The sequence below is a fragment of the Channa argus genome, chromosome 7 (assembly GCF_033026475.1).
Source record: "Channa argus isolate prfri chromosome 7, Channa argus male v1.0, whole genome shotgun sequence".
Taxonomy (NCBI): Eukaryota; Metazoa; Chordata; class Actinopteri; order Anabantiformes; family Channidae; genus Channa; species Channa argus.
In genome coordinates, this window is record NC_090203.1 from 708,391 (window position 1) to 725,795 (window position 17,405).

Consider the following 17,405-nt stretch of genomic DNA (forward strand, 5'->3'; position numbering starts at 1 on the left):
CTGGGCAGCACAGGGGTGGAGTGGTTGGTGCTGTGTGGAGTCTGCATGTTTCCTTCCACATTTCAAAGACATGCAGTAAACATAACTGCTGACTCAATTTCCATTTGATGGCTCCACCCTGAACAGATGCACTTATTACACATTTTAAACAAAGTGAGTCCTTAGTGATGGAGAAAGGGGGTGTGATGGTGCACAGGGTGAGGGTGTAGTAATGAGAGCTCTCATTTTGCATCCATGGTAGATAGTGACAGGTCTGAGGGAGCTGCACCTGGACGTCCCACTGTACTAAACAAGCAGATCTTTCAGGTTTGCATTAAAGCAAAGTTTGAGTTGTTAAACAGTCGGTGTAGAAACTTAAAGGGGAAAATGACCCAGTTGGAATGAAAGTTGCTCACGTCAGACTAAAGTTCTGCATCATCAGTTGTATTTAAGCTAAGCTCAGTTCTTTTTGGGGGGCAATCGTCGTCCAGGTCTTTGGTGTCCACTATACTGAGGCTGCTGGTGCCTGAGTCTGTTCACCTTCTGTCGAACAGTTCAAGGAGCTGCTTTCTCCAGAGTCCTGTCACTGTTGTTGTTGATACAGCTGAAGCTGCAGCAGCAGGAATCTGCTTGTCGCCTCTTCTCCCTTCCGACTCATTAAAAAGCGAAGTTCAGACTGAGGTGGAGTTTTAAAAGCTGTAAACTGCAGGCTTCTCTGCACAGTCTGACCTGCTCTGCCTCTGATCAGCTCAAACTTTAATGATCCTCAGGAGAGGAAGAAACATGCACCTCTGCTGCTGCTCAGGAAAATCGAACTGAGACAAGGACAAAGCTCACATGAAGGCAGAGACAGAACACAGATACAGTCCCAACAAAAGTAATGGCATTTTTGCAAATTCCCAGTCCAATCAATGTTGTGAGAATTCAGGTGTGGATTAGAAATACATGACTTCTAAAACTGCACAGTGTAGCTTCAGCTGATGTGATGGAGCTGAAAGGCTCACGGAGTAAGAGATTTCAAATACTCATCTATCCACAGACATGTAACAAAGAACAACAGAGCATCAACTAAAGATTTAAAGGATTCACTGGAGATGGTTAGAGCCTGTGTCCATGAGTTAACTCAACCCAAAACATTCAACAGGATTAGTATCCATGTTAGGAAGCTATGAAGGAAGCCATCGCCCTTCAAAAATAACAATGCAGCGTGAAGTTTTCCAAAGACCATGGTAACACTCCACAACATGACTGTGAAAAGGTTTTGTGATTGGATGAAACAAAGGTGGAAAGGAAACACTTGGTTATTGCTGCCAAAGGTGATTCAACTACTATTTAAAACACTGTTGGCATCACTACGTTTAATAGGAGTGTTAATAAAGACATAAACAATCATGACTGTTTGTGTTTTATCAGCTTAGAAATATTTTGGTGAAGATCAGATCACATTGCAAACAATGCCGCTACTTTTTCTTGCCACTACATTTGCACTTATTCTATTTAGAATAAATTCAAAATAAAAGAAAATAAAAACCCACAAATTTGGTTGGGCCACATGACGTCCCTCTAGATGGAAAACCAAACTGCACAGATGGTCAGAGAAGCTTACTGTGGGCTCAAGGATGTTTTGAAGTACAAGGCTTGATTTAGATACAAGAAATTACAGTCTACTGGTTTCCCGAATTTTCAAAGTAAAAGTGCACAATTAGTCAAAGATTGTGGGTCACTGGCATACTGCTACAGGAGGGTGGTGCTGGGCTGAGTTAGAGTTTTGTATCCAGACAAGTGGTTGTTGATCAAGAAGGAGCATCAGACATGATCAGGGATATTTTTAAGACTCGAGGCTTGTTAAGGGAGCCTCCCTCTGGACAATAAAAAGCAACAGAATAACGAGAAGAAGATAATTGTGTGGATCACCAGGACCTGGTCTTTGTTTTCAGATCAAACAGTTGGATGAACCCGCAGGAGGATTTTCTGCTTTTAGCTGCCAAACTTTTCAGTTTCCTTCTGTTGCCTCCCTGAGCCAGAGACAGACGTCTTTATACACAAACAGTTTAAAAACCTCCAGCAGGGTCAGGTGGTGAAGGATCAGCACTTCCTGTTGGATTTCTCATCAGCTCATTCAGACAAACTTTCCCCGTTTATTTAAAGAGGAGCTCCAGCCTCAACGCCATCTGTCCGTAACACTGTGCTGACAAAGACGACTCAGCAGCTCAGTGCTACTTTAGGCGTTCGGGAGTTATACATTTATACTCAGTTTTGACCAGCCCCATATGTCGGTCACGACGCGATTATGTGTTCTGGGCTTTTCCCACCACTGGATGGACACGAAATGTTAAATCTCACGCTGAAAGAAAGAACAAAGTGGAAGTATGGCCTGTAAATTTATGCCTTTAGTTAATAGCTTGCTCTTGTCCTCTGTGTGTCCTGCAGGTGGACCGGACTGAGGTGATTCGCAGCTGTGTCAACCCCACCTACTCCAAGGTGTTCACTCTGGACTATTACTTTGAAGAGGTGCAGCGCCTGCGCTTCGAGCTGTACGACATCAACAGCAGCCACAATGGCCTGAGGGAGGCAGACTTCCTGGGATCAGTGGAGTGCACACTGGGACAGGTGAGTCCTGTCCACAATCATCAGACTGAAGGACACGACGGCTTCATTTGTGATTGTTTTATGTTCGGACAGGCTTTTCTTGACTTTCTGAGAAGCTAACAGTGGAAACTACAATTGTGTTCTGTCAGCTGAGTGTTGGCTTGTGTTACAGCTTAACACAGCAGCAGCACACAATAAAACAGTGTAATGTAAATTACATGATAATGTAATGTACCTCATAATTACAAAATACAGCAGGTATTTTGTATTCTCATCTTGTTACCTCATTATTCCCCAAGGTTTATTTATTGTTATCACGTAACCACAAATATGTATCTGTAGGTACTGTGGAGGTACACTGTTGTTAGCTGCGTGCTGTAATCTACATCTCACTGTTTCACTTGAAAACAGGTCCAAACACATGGGTGGAGACCAGTTTCCTAATAATCACATTCACATTTGCATGTATCAAGATAATAAAGATATATTTTGATTTGTATATATAAATGTATTTTGATTATTAGATTAGTGATTCATGATATTTCTACACACACACACACACACACACACACACACACACACACACACACGGCTGATTGATTTGTTCACCACAACATTGATGCCAGGGAGGAGGACAATTTCAGGTAGAAAAGGTGTATTTCACCCTTGGTCCATCCTCCCCCACTTTGGTTTTTGCTAACATAACCTATTCTGCTGCTCAACCACATTGAATTACTTGTGGGACATAACACAATATCATACACTACAGGGCATTAGTGGGAGGTCAACATATGCTTGGAGGGACTGAGGGACCTGATATGGGATCACTTTGGCTTCGTCCCGCCAGGTGTCTGTCTGTATCACAGACCATATTCAGTAATTTTGTGCCTATGCCTAAAAAACTAAACTATTATACAGACTTGTTGGACTTGTTGGACAGCTGCATTTAGCTGCTGGGGACCAAACGTGTGGCACCAAATACAAATTAAAAAAAAACTTTCATTGAAACAGAGAGTAAAAGTAAATACACATTTGTTGATGCTTTGTTTGAGGAGTCGACAGACGCCGAGCAGCGAGGAGGAGTTTCCACACTGGACAGATTCTCCATCTGCTGCTGCTCTCATTAGAAACTGAAGTTAATTCTTCTTCTCAGGAAGCCTCAGCTCTGACAGTGGAGCAAAGTGGATTTCCTGCCACCTGTTTTCAGCTTCCTGCGAGGAGGGAAACTGTGTTGGAACAGTTTTAAGGCACAAAATAGAAGAAGAAGAAGCCTGTGTAGAAACAATCAGATCGGATGGTGGTTGGAGAGTCGACGGTGTGGAGTTGGGAAAAGCCTCCTCCTGCTCCTCGTCCTCGTCTCAGTCTCTGCCAGCAGCATCACTCGCCTTGGCTGCCAGCTCCTCGACCGGCCAGATGGCTGACAGATCGCCGGAGCTTTCTGCCAACAGGAAGGAAGAAACACTCAGAAACCCTCTGTGAGAAAACCCTGTGCTTCAGGAGCCGGCTTCTGTTTTCCTGCTGCAGTCAGCAGCAGCTTCAGCATGTAGAGTTGAGCCTGCAGCCAAGCTCCTTCTCCCTGCGCAGTTAGGTTTGTGTTTCTGAGCAAATGGGCCCAGCAACCTCTTTTTGTCATTTCATATACTTTTTCTGTCTGTTTTTGTTCATTTTATATTTTACATTTCATTCAGTTTTTACTCATCTTCAGTCTTTTCAGTCATTTTACTCTCAGTCTCTTTGATCCGTCCATGTCACATTTTAGTGATTCTGTGTCTGCTGATGACCATGAAGAGGTGTAAAAATGCTGACTTCTCGTTGTCTCTCATTTCTCACTGACACAACCCCTTTGAAACTGGGGCAGACTTAGTGACTTTGGGGCCTCTGACAAACCCACACACGAGGCCTCCACCCTTTGCTTTATTCTCACTGTTTTTGGACTGACAATGTTAATGGTGTAGAGGAGCTCGCTGATGGCTGTGGACGCAAACATTTACCTGTTTTTTCGTTCTGTTCCTACACAAACTGCTCACTGTCTGATAACTGAGCAGCTGTGAGACTGCAGGCTGGACGCACCAGATGACCCCTCGTGGTTTGTACATAAGTTCTGCCTCCTGAAACGGTTCACTGGGTCAGAAGTGGTGTGTGGGTGGAGAAAAACATGTCATGTGTCTGTTTAGACGGGTTAACTGGTTCTATGTGGAGACATCCAGTGCAGCTACATCTGTATCATTTAGGTTTAGTCAGAAGCTGCACAAAACACAAAACTGACAAACACGTGTGTGTGTGTGTGTGTGTGTGTGTGTGTTTGTTTGCGCGCGCACAGATCATCTCTCAGAGGAAACTGTCCAAAGCTCTGCTTAGACCTGGAGGCACCGTGGGAAAGGCCATCATCACGGTGAGTCTCACTCTGTCACTTCCTGTCTCTGCCTTCACATTCACTCAGACAGACTGATGGTAACGAGCACAGTTAAATGTCCCACATCTGTCTGAAGGGGCTTTACAGTCAGTCCGACATACAACATCTTGCGTCCTTCTGTCCATCCTTGGTGGACATGAAGGTATTTAGGACACATTACAGCAAAAAACACTGCAGGTTAAACTGAACTAACCAAACACTTTCTGACTCTAAAAGACTCAGAGAATCAGGTTTATGTGTTGTCGTCTGCAGACATGAAAACCAGAGCTTTGATTGATTCAGCTGGAGCCAACAAGATTTCTTCAGACCAACAGATTTGTCCTCTGTGGCTCATCTTCACCTCTGTGGACACACAGCGTGGTTCAGGAGGTTATTTTGGAGCTTTATTTTGACAGGATTTCTGAAAAGAAGCAGCCTACTAGACCACAGAGCTGTCTCACATGTAAATGTCTTTGGATAAAAAGTGTTGTCTAAATGACTGATTGCAGGTAGAAATGAAATTGTGAATGACCTGTTTTCCTCCTGAGCCACTTCCTCCTCAGTCGCTCTCTGATAATCAGAAGATTTTTACTGTGATTGTCTCGGTCTGTGAAGTGAAAGCGTGGTGTTGTTCCATTGCCTGCAGGCTTCTCCTCACATCTGATCTGTTCTTAATCTCAGCAGGTTATAGCCTCTAATAGAAAAGCTCCATCATCTGTGTTCGTGCTACAGTCACATGTGGACATGTTGATGCTCTGGGGGTAAATGAAAACATAGGAATATTAACATCTTGTCACTGATGATGAACGGACAGAACCAAATCCAAAGATTATGAAATGATCACGTACAGCAGTTTTGCATTCATGAGATATTATTTAAATTTGTTTAGGAAACATAATCAAGTGGGTGAGTAATCTCAGACTCTCAGTTGGACAAAGATGAAAGATCTTAAATAAAGGAAACCTGTGGACATCAAACCTACAGCTCTCTTCAAGGTTAAATGAATTTCTAATTAAAGACTTTAACACAGAGGCTACATTTACATGGCAGAAGTGAAAAAATGTTGTCCCCCAAGTGATCTGATCCAGTTTTTCAAGACAGCACATACAAACCAAAACAGATGTGGTCCACTTCATGTCCAACCCGTGACTCTGTGATGACAGACGGCTCAGATCAAAGCTCATGAGGTTCTTTCTTGTTTGTCTTCTCTGCACATGTAAATACTGTGGATGCCATTTAATAAAGAACTGGAAAGAAGTGAGACAAGTGAGCACAGCACTGTGAACGTCTTCTCAGAGAAACAGCTCAGATCTAGATTCACAGACAAAGTCAAAATACAGGTTTGCTTCGTTGCCAGTTACGCCATTTCGTTCTGGGTAAAGGATGCAGCTGAGACAAAAATTAGATATTTAGGCAGGAGGGTGAGGCAAGCAGCATCACAAAGGCTGAAATAAATCAGTGCCTCTTTCAATAGCAAACATTTTTAATTATTAACCATCGTTATTATGAGTCAGTGTGGAGAAGAGTCTTCGCTACAGGTGTCAGTCATCAGTCAGAGTTAAGCCAAATGAAGCCTGCAGCTTAGTGGTCATCAAACATTAAACTGTACAAAAAATGTAAAAAGTCCCCAAATGATGCGTTAAAATACATAAAAATAAACTACAAGTGAGGCGGAAATACATGTAGAAAGTCCCCTGACATTTGGATCACAAGTCAGTGAAAGTTGTTCATTGTTTGGGAGGAAGTCCCAGACCAGGTTGTGGTGTTTGTTCTCACTGATCTGAATATTCAGTGTTTGTTAATCATGTTGTTCCTGCTTCTTAATAAGCCTCTTCTCAAAGGGAAAATCTGCGTGTGTGTGTGTGTGTGTGTGTGTTCTTTCAGATCACAGCAGAGGAGCTGACGGGGAACGATGACTACATCGAGCTTTCCTTCAGCGCCAGGAAGCTGGACGATAAGGTAACAGCTGTCTGTCTGTGTGTGTGTGTGTGTGTGTGTGTGTGTGTGTGTACAGCTTGTTTCTCTGCTGTCACTCTGCACTTACAAGGATTTAAAACGTATGAACATGGAATAATGCTTATTACACAGGCTGAAAACAGATTTGTGGAGGATTTAAGATCTAGATGTTAACAAGGGTCAGTCAGAGACTGGAATCTGAAAACCAGTCAGTGAAAAGTTGTAGATCTCTGTCCAAATGTTTTGTAAGAAACAAAAACATGATTTCACACAAAAGTAATTAAAGAATCTCTTAAAGAAAGAAACTCCTCCTGTGACATTGTCAGGTCCACACCAGGAGAAAGAGCAACTCAACCGCTAGTAAAAGTGCACATAGTTTGCCCCATTAAAACTAGAAGTACTTCTTCAAGAAGTTGAAGTACTAAGTACTTGCTCAGTAGTAGCAGCAGTAGGAAATAGCTTTCTCCTGAGATCATGTTAGAAGTTCGTCTCATGATCACAAGTACAGCCACCGTCAAGTTTTACCTTCAGTGTGTCTGTGTGTTTAGGACTTTTTCAGTAAGTCGGATCCGTTCCTGGAGATTTACAGGCTGAACGATGACGCCACGCTGCAGCTGGTCTACAGAACAGAGGTACACACACACATACACACACACACACACACACACACACAAAGTGTTGCTGCTGTTTAGTGACTATTTCAGTCAGTTTGTGGACATTTGTAGTTGTGTTACATTTCTTTTGGTTGTTTACCCACTTTGCATCATGTTTGAGTCTCTTCCTGCTCATGTCTGTCACGATCCTGCTCCCTGAGTTTAGCTGGTCCCCGTTTTCCCAGCTTCACTTGCTGTTTTCAGCTTTTACTTTGTAGCCCTTCAGCCCTACTTCCTGTCTTTAGCCTCCTCAGTCACTTTACCACTCATCGTCAGTCCTGGTTATTTTCACCTGTTCCCTCGTCTATTTAAACCCGGCTCTGCCTGCAGTTCCCTGCCGGATTGTTGTTGCATGCTCCTGTTTAACTTCTGTTTCTTTGTTCTGCCTGATTCCTGTATTTGGACTCTGTCTGAGCTTCGGTTATTTATTTGTCCCTGTCTGTCAGCCTCTGTTCCATGCTCACACGTTTCTGTTCTGACATTTACACGTAGGTAGTTCTGTAACCAGCTTCCCTGCTTCTCTGACACCAGTATGATTTAGTTCCCTCTCCTCCATATTTAAGTTAATGTTCTGTTTAACTGTCTTTATATGTCTATGTCTTACATCTTAATGGGTGTGTTTTCCTGTCCTCCTATTGGAGCGACCTTTAGTTGCGCTCACACCAGCACTTTCCTACAATAACCCCACTTTACATTTAAACCTCTTCTTGCCGTCTCCTTACTTGAATTCCAAATTCCTAAAATTCAAACAGTGACAATTTCTGGTCCTTTATTATTTGATTTCTACAGCTTTAACACAGACCTCACATTGTATAGAGACTGTGTCCATAGGCCCTCTGGCCTTTGAGTCCTCTGGATCTGCACCTTCAGGCTGTCCAACTGGGTGTGGCACAGGAGGAAATATGATCATCCTGGAGTTTTTTAAGATTTAAGTTCGGCCCTGATGATCCCACACTGTAGAATAACTTTAGCATCTAAAATCAGCCACGTCTCACATTGTTTCACACACCTGCTTTATCTGACCTTTGTGTCCACACAGCTAACCTGTGGGTCACCTTCTCTCTGTTCCTGTCTCTGTCAGACTGTAATGAATAATCTCAATCCAGTGTGGAAAACCTTCAAAGTTTCTCTGAACTCGCTCTGCAGTGGAGACCATGAACGCAAGCTGCAGGTACACACAAACACACACACACACACCTTCCTGGTGTCTGTCTCTTGTATCAGTCGATGATGTGGCTCCGAGCTAAATGTGACCGTCTGATTGGCTGCAGCAGCAGGTCAATCTGCAGCGAAAAACACCGGATCATGCAAAGTGAATAAACAGGGAGTTTCTCTGTGGGCAAACTCCAAAAAACACATGATGTCAAAGCATTTTCTTGTCAACGTGAGCTGTTCTGCCCTAAATGAATTAACTCCTAAGAATTCAAACATTTATGATGGAAACAAGTGAATTAAGTCCTGGCTGAAGTAACAAAGAGGAGCAGGAAATGCTTCATACTCAGTGGCCTGTTGTCATGGATACAGTGATAACCACAATAAACTAGCTGGTCAGGTTTAGACAGAGAACAGGGTTTGAGCTACAACAAGCAGACAAGCAGGAAATAAACATCTGGCTCCTTTGATTCCTTCTGAATGTGATTCACAGAGTGATGAGAGCCTTTTGTCTGTCAAACGTTCCTGGTGCGTTGGCCTGCAGCTCACTGAGAATCTGAGCCTGATAATCTGCAGGTTCTCTGTGAGGAATCCTCAGTATCTTCTCTTCTGCTCTGATTAAATAAAGCTGTGAATGTAGCAGCTCATTAAAAGTCTCAAGTAGATGAAAAGAGAGCCTCTTTAAACCTCCACGTCTCAATTAATTTGTGAGGAGTCAGAGAAGAAGATGAGGGTTTAACGAGCCGAGCACGTCGCTGCTGCTGTCGTGATGTTCAGTGTAACGATGAGGGAAGGACTCAAACGGCCGATCACTCACAGTAAAGCATATAAACAGTCACACACCCAAAGATTCAAGGAGAAAAATGTTGTTTGGAATAGAATGACATGTATACGGCATCATGAATAACATTCACTCTAATTCTAGAACCCATAGTGCTGTCGGCTCATGACTAATCCTCCATCTGATCATCCAATTTCGTTGTCCATCTTTTATGTATAATGACTAATAAAGCACTTTACCTTAGTTTTTAGAAAAGTTTGAACCTTTCCAACCTGAACGGTACTGGTATCAGGATCAGTGTCAACAACAACAGGGATGTCCTGATCCTGCCTCTGTGTACTTATAGTCGTAAAACTCTCCAATATTGTGGCCGATGCCACTGTTAACCTCTGCAGGTAGGTGAAGGTGGAAAAATGTCTGTGGTTTAGAGCTGTTGTGATATAACGGATGAGGACAAAAAGCTGAAAACAAACTGCTGCTCTAAAGTCTTAAGATCTAGTTACTAACAGTCATATTCATGTTTACCAGTTTAATGTGAAATCCAGTATTTATACCTTCATCTCTAGTATTGATTCACCTGATGATGCATTTTCCCATTTATCCAGTGCAGAGAGAAAACAGGTTTTGTGACTTGAGCCCAATTATGTAAAATATTTGTTGGTGCTGGGACTGTCTGCTGATGTGTTTACTGGTTCTCAGGTAGGTGATAATCTGTGACACAGGGAGCAGGAGCAGTGCTCACATTAATCCACACTGATGATTGCAGAGGAGGAGGATGAGAACAGCTGAGCTGGTTTATCAGGTGCATTGGGCTTTTATCATTCTACAGCTCAAACAAAGTACGTTATTTTGGTACAGTCGATTAGAACTGTCACAATATCAACAAAGAGTCAGAAATGTAAAGGGCTACAAACAGAAACCTTTCTGCTTATCAGACTCCCGCTGCTCTCTCCTGATTCCAACCTGAGCTGTAAAGTGTGAACCCTCAAAAAGACATTTGAAGGTGTGGGGACTGGACGCAATGTCCTCTGTCGCTCTGAACAAAACTGATCCTCACAAAGATACACACTGCATGCAGACAGTTAGACATGAGAACTGGAGCATGAAGCTGTGTGTGCTGTGTGCTTCTATCACACACACACACACACACACACACACACACTCGAGGTCGTCTTCTTTCGCTCTGAGACTGTCAGCTTTTTTCTTCGTGTCCTCCGATCTATATTTCATGAGCTCTGTCAAACTGTCCTGGTTCCTGTCCTCCCTCTGATTTATTCACACCCTGCTGCTCCAACTGGCCCCAGTGTTGCGAGACAGAGATGTCCACTGGTCCCAGTGGAAGGTCTCATGTCAACAGAAGCTGCAGCAGGACTGCAGTTAAAGCCAAGAGTGCAGCAAAGTGTTTCTTCATCTTTATTTCATCTCAACAGACCTGATCTGACCAGAGCATCTAACGACTCCTTACATACATAATTCATCTGCAGAGGGTTTTCTGGAGCCTTTAATTAATGATTGTTTGTTCTTGTTTAATCAGACCTTCCATAAAACAGAGCAAACAGCTTTTTTGTTTCCTCATTGTTTAGTCTGAAAAAGAAAACAGAATTGAATGATTCAGCACTCATGAAACCTGAACAATGTAGATCATGAACATGAAGTCAGCTGATCGTATGGAAGCATATAAAACATGGAGTTCAGACTCTTTACTCTTCTGAGTTTTATTAATCTATTTTACAAAGATCTGGAGTGTCCTCTATGTTCAGCTCAGTGTGTTCTGTTGTGAACAAAACAAAATCTATTTTCAGACTCTGTGAAATCCAATTTATTTCAAGACAAAACCACAGAGGCTCTTTAGACAATTAATGAACACAAACTTTTTGGATTCATTCTGAGAAACAAGCCCAAGTCTAATTAGCTGGAAAAACAACTTTAACACATGAAAAATGAAATGCTACTAATAACTGAGATCATTGTCTCACTGTTAATTATATTTCATCGTCAACATGTCACACAATTAGTCTTTTTAAGAACTCATTAGTTATTTGTCATAAAATTGAGAAAATTGATTCATTAGTCACAGAAACCCAAATAAACAGTTTTCAAAAAAATCCAAACAAAAAAACTGGGGAAGCAGGTAAAATATGAATAGTAAATAATACATGTATCAAGAGATGAGCTCACAGTCTCCAGCAAAGTTATAAGACGATCTGCAAAAGAGCATCAACACATCTGACAAAATGACAACACTCCAACTTTCAGAGAAAACTGAGAAACCAGGAAATTTTGCCCCGAGACCCCTGAAGGCAGCAAATCGGCCACGTTCGCCATTCACTGTCCACTCAAATGTTTCTGTTTTTCTGTCCATTCAGTGCACCGTGTGGGACTGGGACTCTAATGGGAAACACGACTACATTGGAGAATTCGAGGCCACGTTCAAAGAGATGAGAGGGGCCATCGATGGAAGACAGGTGAGGCTGCCATTTCCAGGTAACGAGCTGTCAAACGAGCTGATTGGTTAATGCCATGGAGTCAGGAGATGGAACTGAAATGGCAAAGAAGATGGAGCAGCTAGAGGACAGTTATCCATCCTCTTCTCCTCATCACTCCTGTTCAGTAAACTGTTGCTTAACACACACACAGTCCCACAGGTTTAACAGAAACACGTGTAAATGTCTGTGAACGCAAACTGCTGATGTTTGCTGGCATGCAGCCTGGAAAAGAGCGTGAAGGGTGAGGACCACTGTGCCCACGGACAGAGAGCCTTTAAATCTAACTTCCAAATGGTGTCGCTTCACGGTGATTATCAGGTGTCTCATAATAGCAGGATGCTCATCGCGTGGAGAAAACAAGCTTTTGTTTTCTTGTGATAAGTAGCAAACGTCCTTCACTATCACAGTAATTTGTCACTTCAAGGATAATGAGACAATTAACTTGATACAGAGATAATGGGAGAACAGAGACTCTGACGTTAGGAGAAATCAGTGAAATCATGTTCCTGTAAACAGGTTCTGATGATCAGTGTGGTAGATTCAGAAATACGACTTGGTTCTCATTTGGTCTTGTTGCTATTTGAACAGGTGCAGTGGATCCATTGTTCATGTTTCCTGCTTGTGTTGAGAGGAGCTCAGAGTATTGATCTGGGTTCGGGGGCTGTTTGGTTCAGGTTCCTCTGGGACTGGTGGGGGCAGGTGTCGGTTCACTCTGTTTCTCCTTCAGCTGCACAATCAATCCAATGTCCCAGTGAGAGGCAGAGAGTGACACCACAGCTCAAACCCTGGGACACAGTGTTGATGTAAAGAGATGACTGGACCTCAGAGACAGAGGACAACATGAGATGCGGTTTTACAAAAGAATAAACTTCACCAGCTACTTGCTACCCTTGAAAATTTTGCTCCTTCAAAGTAAAGTGCAGAGAGGTCTTTTTGACTGAAACGAGCAAGTTTGCTATTATGTTGGAAGAACAAAGCCAGTGTTAGCAAATCGTGCAGCCTCAGAGCTAGTGTGGCCAATAAGAACCCAGTTCTGTGGACACTGTCACTAAAAATGGGCGTCGGCTGCAGCAATTAATTGTTTTAACTTCATTGTGGATGACAACTGGTGATTGTTTGGGATGACTCACCATGTCCAGGCAAAAAAAAAATCTATGGTGACCCACAAGTGCCAAACTATAACATTTCAGATTAGGGACAATGCTGCTCCTGGTTGCACAGAACCACAGTCAGTCCAAGTCAGCATTAGTGCACTGATATAAACCCTCAACAGTGGTCGTGATCTGATGTAAACTGATTTTTGTTCTGTCCAGTTGGGAACAAGTAGTGCTGCGCCCCCCGGTTCTGTAATGTGAAATGTAATGTGTTATGCACCTAGAGGTCACCAGTGGGTGCAGCCAATAACTGCTGAAACTAATTATCCTATTTGTGTATCTGAATCTTCCAAACTGAAAATAAATAATTTACCCCCGCATGTAAATGAATTTGAAAAATACATTTACATGTAGTCGTTTTGTCAGGCACTTTTATCCAGATTGACTTATCGTTAGGAGCAAGGCAGCAAAAATCTAAACCAAGGAGAAAACATCGAAGCAAAGTGCTGTGAAAAGAAGTGATTCTGTTTTCTGGGATGCGACTGCAAGACAGAACAGATTTTCCTTGGTTGTTTATTACAAATTAATTTTAAGATTTAGCTGCATATAAAGTTGTTGAAGTTCTGTTTTCAGCTGTTTTTTGAATACTCGCAGTTCAGATTTTGGACCACTGCACTGAAAGGTTTGAAAAGAAAGTGCATGAAGCAGGAATAATTAAGGTACCAGTCTGTTTTAGCAGGAGTGTGAGCTGTATTGGCTTCTTATCTTGTGTGAACACCAACACGAGCTCTGGTGTCTCTGTTTGTGAGGACAGCAGGTTGGCTAGTGTCACCACAGTCAGCGGCTGAGTTTGACCCTGACATGTCGTCTGTAAGTCCAGGTTTCCACAAAAGAGGCAATTAGCAGCATGACCGCCTTTTAAAAATGCACCTTTGATGCCCTGACACCGAAGGGTTTATTTAGGCCGTGTGATGTAATTGTTGTACGTGCTGGCAGCAGAGTTAATGAAGACACAGCTGTCCAAAAGAGAAGCTGTCGGATGGAAACGAGGCAGGCAGCAGCTAATTAAAGTTCCCCCTGTCCATCCCTTAACGCTCATCTGCCTCCAAACGCTCAGGTTGTGTGTTTTCTATGTTAATTCCCTGCAGACGCAGACAATATGAGTAGGTTCCTCAGCCGAGCCGCCCTTCTTCTCATTATCGATGACGAGAAGTCGCATATTTCCAGAGTAATGATCCAGAGCAACTTAAAGTAGCTTTCATTAGCTGCTTTAGCTTCTCAGAGTCATGCTCCTTCGCTCAGGAGAATAACATCTGGTTTGAAAGGCTGCAGGTGAGGATCAATCATTTAGTGCTGCATAGATTCAGGACTAAGATTTTGACCTTTCACTCTCAGAAATCTCAGGAGGTTTTAGTAAAGTAAAAGTAGAGATACAGCAAACAGGCAGCGATTCAGGGATCAGCTGAGAAATCTAAGCACAGGCAGAACAAACAGCAATGTGACACAAGTAGCTGCTGCCGTCAGCCCCACACACGTCTGACAGCATTAGTGGGAATAAGCTGCTGCCTTCTTTGCTTTCTCACCATAAACAGCAGAAGAAAAGCCTCATGTTTGTTTTCATCCTCAACCTGTTCGTGCATCTGCAGTTCGCTGGATCGATTCATGCTCCTCTCAAACTGTCAGGACTAAAGCATTAGTTATGTGAAGGTGTCACTAATCTTAGCTCCAGACTTAAAGTGGTTGGAGTCTTGCTGCTGTCGCGTCCTCTGTAAATTCACTCCTGCTTCCTGCTGTAAACCAGCAGAGGAGGAGGACGGAGAGAGCAGTCAGCCGAGTCCTGCTGAGAGACACCCTCCCACCACAACTTCAGCTTTTTATTTATCGGCCTCTTTCAGGTAGCTGACAATCTGCACCCAGCCAGTGACACAGAAAAAGTCTCTGAGCTGCAGCCTCCATAGAGCTGTCCTCCATCCGTCCATCCATCAGGACACAGAGCATGTCACCTGGTCTCAGAGCAAATCCTCAGTGTTCCTGTTTGGGCAGTTGAAGTATTGTTTGAGGGTTTGTGGTGACCAGCGCTGTCTAACCCTCTGCTGCAGCTCTGTCTGAATATAAACCTCAGCTTCCTGCACTGACACATATAAGAGGCTGCGTTAACATCATGAAAATACCTGAGTGACTGTAAGTGATGAGCTTTCTAATTCTTTTCCAGGTCTGCATCTGTGTTGCTGGTCTGGAAATGTCTCCTGTGATTCTGCATGAAAAGAAGTGGATTAACTGTTGGACTTGTTTGCTGTTGAAACCTTACATTCAGACAGTTTAAAAATCTGCCGTGGCTGAGGTGCTGCAGGCGTCTATGCATCTGTCCACTAGCTGAAGTGTTTTATTCATGGTGTTGGAGCTGCTGACATGTTCCCTCCTGCATTGGTCACGGATCTGTTAATGCTACGGGGTGGGAGAGAAGGGGGGTTGGACCTGAGTGTCTCAGAGTTGCCTGTGTTTTTCAGATGTCCTCTGGCTGGGCTGACGTCCTGTTGCAACTTTCCTCACTTGAGTCAGATCTTATCAAATCAGCAGAGCTACAGTAGAGTTGTATTGTATTTACTGATCTCTTCAATGTGTGAATGAAAATGTGTTTCCTGTCTCAGAATGCATCATGTGATCAAAGCCTGTGTCCAGAAAATGTAACTTTTTATACAACTTAACTGCAGCCATGAAGACATTTTATGTAAATGACATAGAATCATTGATACATTTCAGTAAAATGCTCCTGATCCTGCAGATCAAGTTTTATAAAACGTGTTCAGACTCTGACAGCAGCTGGTTAATGTGGTCTGAAAGTTGTGCTCTGGAGTCATAGAGAAAATTTTACATTTAACAATCAGTCCAGACACAATGTGTTAATTAAAGTTTCTGTTTTTAAATTTCCTAAATCTTTTTCTAACCCAAACTCACTCAGGTGGGACGTCTTTGATCGTCTGCACATCCACCACAAACACACTGTAACTTGTTTTCTGGTTTAAATGAACAGGAGACAGGGTTGTATGATCTGATGTGTGACAGAGATAAAGTCTGTGTCCGTATGTCTTACGTCCTCTGCTCTGTGAATCCGGTGAGATCAGGGCTGCACAGCCAGGTCACATTCACATTTAACAGCAGCTTCTTGAGTCTGTGTGTAAATACACATGAAACCAAAACCACCTCCCAGGCCAGATCTGTTCCTGCAGGATTTCCTTTAGACAATGATACTGTCTCCACACCGGCCACTGTACTGGAGCACAGGAACAGAAACAAGGCTCTGTGTTGCAGCTGAGGCTTTTGTTTTGGGATGTCGAATATTTTCCAGCTGTTTTGTGAGACAGATCTGCTCACAAGCTAATTTATGTTCAGGGTGTGGGACTTGTCCAAAGTCAGAAACTAACACCGATTCTCCTACTGACCACAGTCTAATATAGAACAAACATATTTGATGTGATGCAGTAGCTGATGCATTCAGGTTCTTAGTTCCCCTGTCAAGTTTAGACTCACCTGCCATGACGCTAACTTCAAAATTAAATCTATGCCTGTGTAAACACCAACAGAAGCTGGCCTGGTGTTCTGACTGAAAGCGTAAACTGATGCTGGATCTCTGATTTATTGATTCAGATGATCAGGTTGCTTGAGGCTTTTATTTTGAAAGCACCCGAGCAGATGATTGGACATGGTTGGTGCACGTTGTTTGTTTTCCATCATCAGTGTCAGTGTGACACCTCGAGCAGCTACGACCATCTGATCATGTCCTCAGGGAGAGATTATCTCTCACACACACACACACACACACACACACACACACACACACACACACACGAGAGGGGGTAATTAGTGTATTTAACTGGTGGCAGCAGCTGTTGGTATCTGAAATTTGAAAACAATGGAATGTAAGTCAGGTTCATCGGCTGCACGAATGACCTGTGGATGCTCTGTGTGTTGCAGGTGCAGTGGCCGTGCATAAATCCCAAATACAAAGTGAAGAAGAAGAACTACAGGAACTCTGGGATTGTGATCCTGAACCAGTGCAAGGTGACAAACAGGTTTCTCCTCACAATCTAAAATATCTAAAATACAACACCAAACACTTCAGGGCCTGAAAAACATGACACTTCCATTTCCTTAAGTCTTCCTCTTGATGCTGACTCTGGCCTCTTTCTGTCAGACTGTTAGAGGAACCGATTATGCAGCACTGAGCTGCCCGGCTAACCTGACATTTCCTGCCAGATGAAGCTCAACGCCGCTCACACACAGAACGAGGAGAGTCTGGGGAATCCTGGCTCTAAGTGAAAACCA

General features: G+C 43.1%; 1 protein-coding gene across 1 annotated transcript in view; it reads left to right on the forward strand.

Annotated features, from left to right (window-relative positions):
- Positions 1-17,405, forward strand: part of cpne4a (copine IVa) — a 55,377-nt gene that overhangs the window by 20,499 nt on the left and 17,473 nt on the right. Inside the window, exons 3-9 of the mRNA XM_067511275.1 lie at positions 2,410-2,589; positions 4,889-4,960; positions 6,845-6,919; positions 7,465-7,548; positions 8,651-8,740; positions 11,869-11,967; positions 17,055-17,141. Of these exons, the coding sequence (XP_067367376.1) occupies positions 2,410-2,589; positions 4,889-4,960; positions 6,845-6,919; positions 7,465-7,548; positions 8,651-8,740; positions 11,869-11,967; positions 17,055-17,141 (687 nt within the window). The remainder of the gene's footprint in view (positions 1-2,409; positions 2,590-4,888; positions 4,961-6,844; positions 6,920-7,464; positions 7,549-8,650; positions 8,741-11,868; positions 11,968-17,054; positions 17,142-17,405) is intronic.